General features: G+C 38.7%; 1 protein-coding gene across 1 annotated transcript in view; it reads right to left on the bottom strand.

The window, feature by feature from the left end:
* prrt4a (proline rich transmembrane protein 4a) overlaps window positions 1-10,295 on the bottom strand; it is a 12,115-nt gene extending 1,820 nt beyond the window's left edge. The window contains exons 1-4 of the mRNA XM_016243280.1: window positions 10,212-10,295; window positions 8,383-9,161; window positions 6,922-7,065; window positions 1,677-3,336 (exon numbers count right to left, since the gene is read on the bottom strand). Of these exons, the coding sequence (XP_016098766.1) occupies window positions 1,677-3,336; window positions 6,922-7,065; window positions 8,383-9,082 (2,504 nt within the window). The 5' untranslated portion in view covers window positions 9,083-9,161; window positions 10,212-10,295. The remainder of the gene's footprint in view (window positions 1-1,676; window positions 3,337-6,921; window positions 7,066-8,382; window positions 9,162-10,211) is intronic.
* Window positions 10,296-11,928: the final 1,633 nt, after the last annotated feature.

The raw sequence follows: 11,928 nt of genomic DNA, 5'->3' as shown, positions 1-11,928 counted from the left end.
TCACACACTTGCATCATTTAACTTAGAAGCATTTACATTTATCAAACATTTTACAGTATAAAAAAGTTCTGAATTGAAGTACAGTCAAAAGCATTTGCTGTAAAATTGATACTTTCAACTTTGGGCACCATTTGGTAGTTTGCAAAGACATGTGTTGTCATTCTGAATATACCGTACTACAGTTTATAGAATAAAGAATGAGTTTTATAGATTGTGTTTCTTATTTTGTTCCTGAAGTATCAGTTTCTGTCTACTTTCTGTATACTTTGCTTAAATATTTTAGATGTTAATCTACCCTTTTATAAACACAGTAGCATAATGAGCAATGCAATTCAAAGCATTAAATTGTCACGTAGAATCGTGGAAGTCATTGGAGCATTTACCAGTCACAGAGAGAAAATGCACATCTCACAATTGAAAAAAGAGAGAGAAGCAAGAGTGAGACAATCTTAAAGTCTTTGTTATGAGCTCCTGCTGTCAGTCATTCAGATGTAGGCTTCCCTGTAAGAAATTAGACTTGGCACTAGATATATTATTTTCAAAATCCTATGAATGTACGGCATCATCTGAAATATGAGGATGCTACTTGTGTTTATGTAAGAGAGAGTATGATGATCTATGTCGGGTATGTTTTTCCAGACTGTCTTGCTGGTTCATTGTAATTCATATTGTCTGTTATTTTAATAGTAACACTATTTTGTGACCATCGTGGTATATGATGAAATCATGTGCATACCACATTGCCATTCGTGTTATGAGTTGAGTTTTAATGTAATCTAAGAAATGCATTTGGTTTCTTTATTTTTCCACTAGGGCAGGTTTGCAGACTGCTTGTGTCAGGATGCTTTTCAAATTATCATTAGAATCATGTTATTTTATGGACCAGGTTATGAGTATCAGCCTTAAAATCATGTATTCTGTACTGTTACTCGCCTTACGCTAGTCAATAGTGTACACCGACATTAGAGACGCTAATTTCTTAAAGTTTATTTAACAGTTTCACACACTTGCATCATTTAACTTAGAAGCATTTACATTTATCAAGCATTTTACAGTATAAAAAAGTTCTGAATTGAAGTACAGTCAAAAGCATTTGCTGTAAAATTGATACTTTCAACTTTGGGCACCATTTGGTAGTTTGCTAAGACTTGTGTTGTCATTCTGAATATACCGTACTACAGTTTATAGAATAAAGAATGAGTTTTATAGATTGTGTTTCTTATTTTGTTCCTGTAGTATCAGTTTCTGTCTATTTCTGTATACTTTGCTTAAATATTTTAGATGTTAATCTACCCTTTTATAAACACAGTAGCATAATGAGCAATGCAATTCAGAGCATTAAATTGTCACGTAGAATCGTGGAAGTCATTGGAGCATTTACTAGTCACAGAGAGAAAATGCACATCTCAAACAATTGAAAAAAGAGAGAGAAGCAAGAGTGAGACAATCTTAAAGTTTTTGTTATGAGCTCCTGCTGTCAGTCATTCAGATGTGTCTGCCTGCAGACGTTGATGAATTCAGCCTGAACGGCAAGCTCATCAACATGAGAAGTTGTCTCCACATCTACGCTCCCTCTGGAGGACGTAGAGCCTAAGGTTGTGTAGCGTCTGTGGAGTTGCTGCCCAGACTGAGAGCCCTTATGTAGGCTGCTCTGGGACTGTTGTGTTGAGTTTAACCCACTGCAATGGACCGAGACGTGAGCTGGTCTCCCAGATATAGTGCTCCATTGCTTGGGTCGGCTGGGGACTGTAGCGGGGTCCACATCCCCACAGGAGGCAGTGCGGTATAGGCTGGGTTCGGTGGAGTTTCCCCGACAGGGTTGTCCATCCGGGGGTCCACGTGTGCTGAGAGAGAGCCTGGAGGAGCCGAACAGGCTATGCTGAAACAAAGCTTCACTGTTCAAGGCCTCGTCAATGCTTCGCCTCAGGTCGATTGGCGAAGGGGGCCGCAGATCTGCTGTGGAGTCGGCATCGAAGCTTGCAAAGGAGGATACTTTACTCTTCTTTATGGTTTGGGAGAGCTGTGTGCAAGACTTGTGCTGAGGGCTGCTGGGATAGTGGAGGTCCAAGCCATCGAATTCGCTGTGCAGAAGCTCCACCAAGGTGTAGAGCGGCACGCTTTCACTTTCCCGCCGAGCTATTCCCTCACACAACCCCAGCTTCTCTGCAGGCCGTAGTGACCAGCCACACCGACTCGAGAGGATGGTGGGTTTGGCCATCGTTGTGCCTTCTGTGGGTGGCTTTTTGAAGAGCCAACTGCAGCCTCCTGATTTGGAAAGGGGCACTCCGCAACAGAGAAGGGGGTGAGTGATTACAAGAGCGAGGGTGAGACATACTCCTGTTTCACAGACTCGGCAGCTGAGCTGGAAGCCCCACCAGGGCCAGGGCATCATGCCAACCATGACTCCACCGGTCAGCCCTCCTGCATTAAGCATAGCATAAAGTCGTAGACTGCCACATGCTAGCAGAAACAGGGCAGAGAATACCCCTGTCCTGGCCGCCCTTTCCCACATCCGTGCTTCTGTGAATGGACACCTGCTAGCATGGCACGATGGCCAATCGGGAGAGCTCTCACTTAGCCGGTAAATGTGTTTGACATCGGCACGAGCACAGCAGTAAAGAAGCAGGTATGTGAATGACAAGAAAGAGGACATCAATACGAATGCTGTAGGTGGTAATAGAGGCACAACTTGCAGGGTGGGAAAGAGTTGCAGTATTGCCATGGATGCCATTACTATAGCTATGTGCAGTAGCACTAGGGCAGCCAACAAGCAGGTGCTGCGCTGCAGGGTGTTCTGAGAAAGTAGCTGGGTACAAGAGCGAGCGGTTAGCAATAGAAGCAGCAGACCAAATGATGCCGTAATACAGGGATATGCAGCTTCATGCAGCAGTCGTGCCCAGACTATGGGTAGGCGCTCTTTTTGGCCATATGGATCGTAGAGGAGCCACAGAGCTCTGCTGGAACCTGTTAGTAGTTGGAGAAGGTGGAGGAGGCTGAAGTGGGCACAGCCAGAGGGCCAGCGCAACGGCAAACACATCAGGCTGAGCAAAGACAGCACAGCCACGAGCGAGAACACACAGCCGAGCCCGTATACCTGCAACTCCCATGCCAGGCCCCATGTCGCCATTGCAGCATTCCAATCAGTCAGTAGAGGGACCAGTAGAGGCGGGGTGAGGGCTTCAAGGGGTGTGGTTTCATACACAGGAGGTGGAGTGGACAGAGTGTTGTTAGTTGAAGCATGATTCCGTGAGGAGTCAGTCGACTGACAGATTCTAGTGCCAACCAGGCTGCAGTCCAGAAGTGTGGAAGATTTGCGCTTGTCATCACCTGGAGATGCTGAAATACAATATATAGCTTAGTTTAAGATGCATTGTTATACATACACTCAGAAAAAAGGTACAAATGCTTTCAGTAAGTTCAGAAAAATAAGTTCAGAAATTAAGCTCTGTGTAATAAAATGGAATGACCCAGGGAAAAAGTATTGAACATGCTTACTGAAATTTATTGAATACTTCGTACAAAAGCCTTTGTTGGTAATGACAGCTTCAAGACGCCTCCTGTATAGAGAAACTAGTCGCATGCATTGCTCAGGTGTGATTTTGGCCCATTCTTCCACACAAACATTCTTCAAATCTTGAAGGTTCCATGGGCGTCTTCTATGGACTCTAATCTTTAGTTCTTTCCATAGATTTTCTATTGGATTCAAGTCAGGTGATTGGCTGGCCATTCTAGCAACTTTACTTTTTTTCTCTGGAACCAAATGAGTTTCCTTGGCTGTGTGTTTGGGATCATTGTCTCACTGGAATGTCCACCCTCATTTCATCATCATAATCCTGGTAGATGACAGCAGATTTTTATCAAGAATATCTCTGTACATTTTTCCATTCATCCTTCCTTCAATTATATGAATTTTGCCAGTGCCACACCATAATGTTTTGGGGTGATGTGCAGAGCCATTTGACCTCCAAACATGGTGTGTATTATGGCATCCAAAGAGTTTAATTTTGGTCTCATCTGACCAGACTATATTCTCCCAGTATTTCACAGGCTTGTCTAAATGTTGTGCAGCAAACTTTAATCGAGCTTCAACATGCTTTTTCTTCAGCAATACATGGTGAGTGTGCATACAGGCCCCGGTGGTTGAGTGCATTACTTATAGTTTTCTTTGAAACAATTGTACATGCTAATTCCAGGTCTTTCTGAAGCTCTCCACAAGTGATCCTTGGCTCTTGGACAACTCTTCTGATAATTATTTTCTAATTTATGGTGAAATTATGTTCTTTCCACTTCCAGATTATGGCCCCAACAGTGCTCACTGGAACATTCAGAAGTATAGAAATGCTTCTGTAACCAATGCCCAACAGTGCTCACTGGAACATTCAGAAGTATAGAAATCCTTCTGTAACCAATGCCATCAGTATGCTTCGCAACAATATGGTTGCGAAGGTCTTGAGAGAGCTCTTTGCTTTTACCCATCATGAAATGTTTCTTGTGTGACACGTTGGTCATGAGACACCTTTTTATAGGCCATTAGTTGGGACTGAACCAACTAATATTAATTTCCACTGACAAGGGGCAGGATTGCTTTCTAATTACTGATAGATTTCAGCTGGTGTCTTGGCTTTCCATACCTTTTTGCACCTCCCTTTCTTCATGTTCAATACTTTTTTCCCTGTGTCATTCTACTTTATTACACAGAACTTAATTTCTGAACTTATTTGTTTTGCTTTCTTTGTGTGTATGGATTTCTTGGATTGTTACCGACATCTGGTGAACATTTCATGTTAACAGCACCATACAAAGGGTATATAACAAAGTATTGAGATGAAATTTTGTTATTGACCAAATACTTATTTTCCACCATAATTTGCAAATAAATTCTTTAAAAATCCTACAATGTGATTTTCTGGATTTTTTTTTCTCATTTTGTCTCTCATAGTTGAGGTATACCTATGATGAAAATTACAGGCCTCTCTCATCTTTTTAAGTGGGAGAACTTGCACAATTGGTGGCTGACTAAATACTTTTTTCCCCCACTGTATTTACTGAGAAAAATGGTGATGTGTTCAATACTTATTTTACCAGCTGTATAAGTATGCATAAAATATAACAGTAATTTTGTTTAAAAAATATTTCACACAAACATTAAACAATGTTGTATAGATGAACATTGGAACATTCACTGTTGGAACTCACTGTATTTTCAAAATTTAAAGTTTATAACATTGATCATACCAGTAACAAGAAATCACAGCACAAACATTCTTTTTCAATTATTTATATTATTAATTACATATTTAGTTAAGATTTTTAGTACACTTGTTAGACTTTGCATTAAAAACCCAGGAAAACAATAGGCTAAATAAATACTTTTTTTTTTTTTTTTTTGCAAAATTACTTTAATGAACGAAACAATCCTGAATGAACCATTTCATATTACTAACTGTTATAGTTATAGAATGCTGCCTTTCAAATGGTGTAAGATTTGTAATGCAGCTTTAAAGTAGATTAAGTCTGTTTATGGACTCATGAGGTTATATTCACAAAACACTAAGCTAATATTCCCCACAAGCAGCTTATGACGTTTTTTTTAGGCATATGATGAAGTTACACTTGATACAACCCAAGAGGTATTTAAGTCGCTGAGAAAACACATAACAAACCACACACTGATGTTTCACAGAACAATCCTGTATAAGAATACAGATTATCTAAAACAAGAGTTAAGTAGATAGCTGTGCATTGCTCCAGTATGTAAGCCAGGGTCATGAATCTCAGCATTAATATAAGAAGATACACCATCAGCCGTAAATATATAAAACAATGACTGTGTTAATTAGCTATAGAGATATATGGAACTAGGCTGTTGTAAATGGGTCGCAGTTCAGCTCTGACACACATTCACATACGGCACAGATAAGAGGGCATTGACCCTGTTGCCATTCTCATGAGTGTGACTATTTAAAAACTAGTAACTGACACACTTTCATAACATTACATCACTTAAATACCTGTGCGTGGAAGTGAGGAGGTGTGGCTCTATGTAGCAAGCTTGTGTTTCTGAATACAGCCTCAGTTTTACCAAAACCCTGCTCTAATTGTGGATCAATTGTGGAAGGCACTTCATTGCTTATTGAAGGGTTGATTGATTAATATAGATTATTAGTAAGTGTTTCCACTTGAGTAACGATCCAGAATACACTGGGGCTGAATCTCTGAGTCAGCATTAGCCTTTAGCATGTGTTAATTAAGGTCAGAGAATCTGGCTTGAGTTTTCCCCTCTTAAGATTGAATGATTGACCTTTGTGCATAGGAAGAGATTTCAGTACCAACCACCCTTAATATTTCTTTGGGTGGTCAAAAACGACAGGTTTACTTTGTGCACAAGGGCAACAAAATAAGGGGGAAAGTGTTAATGAAGAGATCATGCAATATTTAATAAAAATCTCATTGGCTGCACTTTCTAAACCCCTAAGATCCAGCATTAGCTTTCATAGCTCACCTTGCAGTTTCTGCTAGTTTTATCTTATTTCTGAGACAGAAAATATATTAAAAACCAGTTATTTTAAATTTTTAAGTATTCTCAAATAAATGTAGCCTTTGTAAGCACAAGAGACTCAAAAACATTTTGATTCAATAAAAAGAATTGGCTCATAATAGTAATTTGCATGTGAATCAGACTACAAGTACAAGGTTGTGTGTTTGTTTTTGCGTGAGGCCAAAATGACAAAACTGGTTACATACTGTATGCAAAACCTAGTTCAACTATTGCAAATCTTCATTTTTTAAATACATTTTTCTTGTAATCTGTCAGATGCATATAAATTTAGAAGCATTGTGAAGACCTGGAAAGCTCTTGCTCTCTGCTCACCAACAGAATAAGGTCATGTGTTAGAATTCTGACAATGAATGCTTCAGTACCTGCTTCAGGATAGGTTTCAGTGACCTTGATCACAGTGGTGGTCGACTGGCCATTTTGGTCCTTTTTCACTTGGTCAACACCCTTGCGCTCCTCTATTTCAGGGTCAGGATTTGTCACATTGAGAGTCGGCTCAGTCAGACTATCTGAGAGAGAGAGAGAAAATAGGATTGTAAACCTGTTGTCAAGCAAGCAGAACTGAGAGCTAATGCTAGCTCAAAGAGAAACCATATAATTTGATTTAAACCTGTTTTTGTTCTTGTTTTATACACATAATCCTCAGCCAAACTTTAATTCCAAAAGATTCAAAAGAAGCTGTAAATTGCATTAAATTTCACAATGAGTCGCTAGGGGGCTTGTATCCCCCTCACATCTGCAGTGATAAACGGCTTGTTCACTGCTGGAATACTGATGTTTTCACTGCAGCTTGAGGAACAGCAAGCAGAGTAAGCTAAGAGCACAATGAGGATGCACTATACCGACGCAGGCATTAAGCGGAAGCTATTATGTCAAAACAGCATTACCAAATAGATGCAGTAAAAGTGCAATGATACCAATATCACTTCATGACAAAATTCTGATGTGTACATTTACACATTTGATTCAGTTTAAAATGTCATTATCAGTGTTTCAAGTATCATATCATATTGTACCTGAGTATTTGAATGAGTGAATGAGTAGATTTTCTTATTGTATTAAAAGCAATGTAGAAAAAAAACTACAGTACTGCGAAATAATGACAATAAGTTATTTTCTACTGAGTTGTCCTTGAAGTCTGCATGCAGAAACATACAAAGTGGCACTTGTAGTCTATAATTCAAACACAAATGACTCTGAGCCAAATCATAAGTGAATCAGAAACATACAGTGCAACCAGAGTAATCAGATTCACAAACAAATTTCTCTTCTGAGCCGATTTTTTTGTGAATCAAAAGCATACAGTGTCATAAGTAGTCCGATTCATGAACAAATGACTCTTATGAGCCAAATATCTTTAGTGAATCAAAAAAATACAGTGCACATGTAGTATGATTCACGCACAAGTGACTCTTATGAGCCGATTCTTTTTAGTGAATCAAAAACATACAGCACGACCAGAGTCAGATTCACAAACAAATGACTATTATTAGCCAAGTTACTGGTTTGAATCAGTCTGACAATTCCTTCATTGAACAGAATCCATCAGAATGGTTACAACAATTGACTTACTATGATTATTGTGATTATTTTTATGACTATTTTCAGTGATGTCTGTATTAAACTGACATATCAGCTTTATCAGTTAAGCATGGTTATGCTCAGTCATGAGCACCAAAACATCATGAATCGTCATGATCCAACATGGAAAATCATTTGATTTAAGTTTATTGCTTTGCAAAGTTTTGCATGTATTTCATACATAGATATACATTCACACACTATCATGCTCAGAGTTGGGTCTGATGTATCATTAATTTGATTACCTGTAGGAGCATCTGTCAAATCCTTTGTTTCCTCAGATGGCTGCAGATTGTCTGTCAGCCCTCTTGGCAAAGTGGTACCATCTAAAGTTCCTCTGGCATATGGTGTCTGAGTAGCACCAGAGGACTTCCACAGTGTCTGGTAGGTGCTAAATCTAGTTTCGGCACGAGTCTGAGGTGTATATGTCTCTGTATTCCAAGCAATAGGTGTCTTGGATTTGGTACTCCAGGCCTGAGAAGAAAAAGGCTGTAGTGTTGCCAGGGAAGATGATTTAAAAGATTGTTCCATATTGCCTTGCTTACTAAAATTTGGCCAATCAGATGCCTCTGTTTGAGGTCCCTCTTCATCGTTCTGGATATCTGAAGGAGGTTCAATCTTAGTAGAAGTCAAAGTTTTGATCCATGGTGTTCTTGAGGCTGGAAGTCTTGACAAACCATGATCCTCCATTGTGACATAAGGTTTTTGATCAACTGAAGGGTCCACCTCAAGGTCTCTGCTAGTCCCATCTGAATGTAATACATCGGTTGGACTTGTCATGTCCATTTCTGTTGATCGAGACGTCCATGGTGAGCTGGTAGCTGACTCTGGGTCCACGCTGGCCCAAAAGTGGGCTCTTTCATTTCTATTTAAAGATACAGCACACAGACTACCATATAGTGAGACACTGAAGACCAGCAGTAGAGCTTCACTGTGAGGGGTCATGCTGACACTCCTCTGAAGATGTTACTCCTCACAATATCACCAAGTTGTCTCCAGTTGACTCTCACATTCTGCACTGTTTCTGGGGGGGAGGGGCACAGATAAGATAAGAACAGCTGGGTAGCTTCTATACTTCAATAAATAATAAAACAATTAAATAAATAATAAAATACAATTATATAAATTAGTATATACATTTATACTTAATTCAAAAATGTATTTATATATTTATTATAAATCTATACTTTGCGAGATAATAAAATAAAATGTGTAAATTATTGTAAATCTATACTTATAATTGTTTACAATAATCGTTCGCTATCACTAAGTTGGTGGTGGTGATATGGTAATATTTAAAAAAGATATTAAAAATAAATATCCAATAAAAATATGATAGTACTGAAATTAGGGATGCATAATATAACAGTTATCAGCTAATATATGTTATTTTATTTAATGTATCATATATAACTGATAATGTACTGATATATCATGAATCTCTAATGTCAAATATATGTATCTTTACATGAAATTGGACATATTAGTTCTCCAACAGTGGCACTGAAGGTTGAGTGTGGAGTGGCATATTACAGCCAGAGCTCTGAATTTACACACCATCAGTCTTATTCGATCCCCTCCAACTCAGAAAAAAATGTACCTCACAGAACAGGACAGCCATTAAACACAGAAATACTTCACAGTGCATACTTTTACACAGACAAATGCTATATATTTTACATAATTAACATGGATCAGTCCTTATTAATAACATAATTGCAGATATATTAAGAGTTTGCAGTTCCATTAGACTGCTTAGATTTATGTCAAATGATCTGACAGCTGCTGCAGTGCAAGCTCTGCTTCTTAACTCACAAGAATCTTTTCTCGCCTTTTTGCATTTCTCAACACTCTTTCCTCTTATTTCTGCCTCCCGAAGTGCATGCAACATTTATAATTTATATTTCAACAATAGAGAGGGGGATGCTGGTCTACATTACCAACCAGTGCAGCACTGTTTAATGCATCTTCTCTTCAGCATCCAGTGACACATTTTCACACAGAAGCAACTGAACTCACATACACATACATGCACAAACACAAAGTTTGATTGTGCCAGAAGAGATGTGCTCACCCCGGGACGCATGGATGAAGAGTCTAAAATAGGAGTAATCCTTCTGCCTATCGTCCTGCAGCAGAAAATATTTGATTCTGTCTGTGCCTGCGCACGCGTGTGTGTTTTAGTGCTCTCTCTCTCTCTCTCTAACACACACACATACCCATCTATGCTTTTTGCAGGGACACACACACACGCTGCCTGACAACCCCCCTTTTAGTATCCCATCTCCAGTCTGATCCCTCTCTTCTGATTCGGTTAAGCTGTGCCTCTAGTTTCCAGAGCTGGATTAGCCATGTTAGGTGTTTGACTTCCTTTCTCTTACATCATTGAGTATCAGAGGCAGGGCATCTACTGCAGTGATGCTCCTAAAAAGGAAAAAAAAGCATGTTTACAGTACATTCAAAGATCTAAATAGAAGAGGATGAGCCTCCCATTTCAATTTAGTTTAGCAAATCAATATACAATATTGAACGTAATTTTCTGAATCCCTCAGAGAGAGTCAGAGATCAATATGCAGCAATAAATCACAGCTCTAAAGACCACAAGAGTGGCTGCTGCTGTTTTCGCTTATGGTGGATTGAGAAAGCATTCTAAAGATAAAATAAAATCTAAAAAAATCTAAAATCTTGCAAAGTAATAAATAAAATAACATGGACTGGTTTGAAATGGACAAGGGAAAAGACCCTCCAAGTAGGGTTATTTTAATGATAAGCAGCTAAAATTAGATTTTTTTTTATTCAGCAAGGATTCATTGAATTGATCAAAAGTGTAATGAAGACATTTGTAATTTACAAAAGATTTCTATTTCTAATAAATTGTTTTTTTTACTTCATAATCATCAAAGAACCCTGAAAAAGCAATGCATCAGGGTTTTCACAAAAATATTAAGCAGCAACAGCATGATTTCAACACTGATAATCATAAGAAATGTTTATTCAGCACCAAAGTTGCTGATAAGAATACTTTTTTTTTAAACAATTATTTTAAACTGTAATAATATGTCACAATTTTTGATCGAATAAATGCAGCCTTGGTAAGCATAAGAAACTGCTTTCAAAAACACTTAAAAAGCCCAATTTATATATATAATACAATTCTTCAGGCAGATTCTCAGACATTTTGTGCTTTTATTAATTATGGTGTTGCATTTTATTAGCTGATCCCATTGGCATGTAAGTCCATGTGGGTAAATGAGTGAGTGGCAATAGCTGGGCAAACACTCTATTTCATATTCAGAGCATATAAACACTCAATACATATTTAAAGCCATTCCCCATCAGTGAATCCAGGATGGATGGTCCGCTGGGACGCACCCATGTGTGTGGTCAGACAGAATGAGCAGGATGTAGATCAATCCTTATTAAAACACACCCCGAGAGAACACAAACTGGGACAGGCCCATAAAAAGCTAGTTGTGAGAGGACTAGTTAGGGCTCAGAGAATATAAACAGATTATAATATTTGGTAAAACAGTTAAAGTAATCACCGTATGCCATATTCATCAGAGAAGTTGAGACTGCATGACTAATAAATTCACCCCATGGGAATACAAAGGGATGTTTTCATTTGTTTTCACAGATTGACATGCACTTTGAATGCATTGCACATTGCATTCTCTTATAGTGTGTGAACAGGAAGGCACCAAATGAGCTGGAACTAAAGGGAGGTTTGGTTAGAACAATGACCCAGATGAGCTGATCAAACATATGACATCAGCGTGGTCCGCAGCCAG

This window comes from Sinocyclocheilus grahami, unplaced genomic scaffold, assembly GCF_001515645.1.
Source record: "Sinocyclocheilus grahami isolate Dianchi unplaced genomic scaffold, SAMN03320097.WGS_v1.1 scaffold22.1, whole genome shotgun sequence".
Taxonomy (NCBI): domain Eukaryota; kingdom Metazoa; phylum Chordata; class Actinopteri; order Cypriniformes; family Cyprinidae; genus Sinocyclocheilus; species Sinocyclocheilus grahami.
Note: the sequence above shows the minus strand (reverse complement) of the source record. Positions and strands in the feature narration are given on the sequence as shown.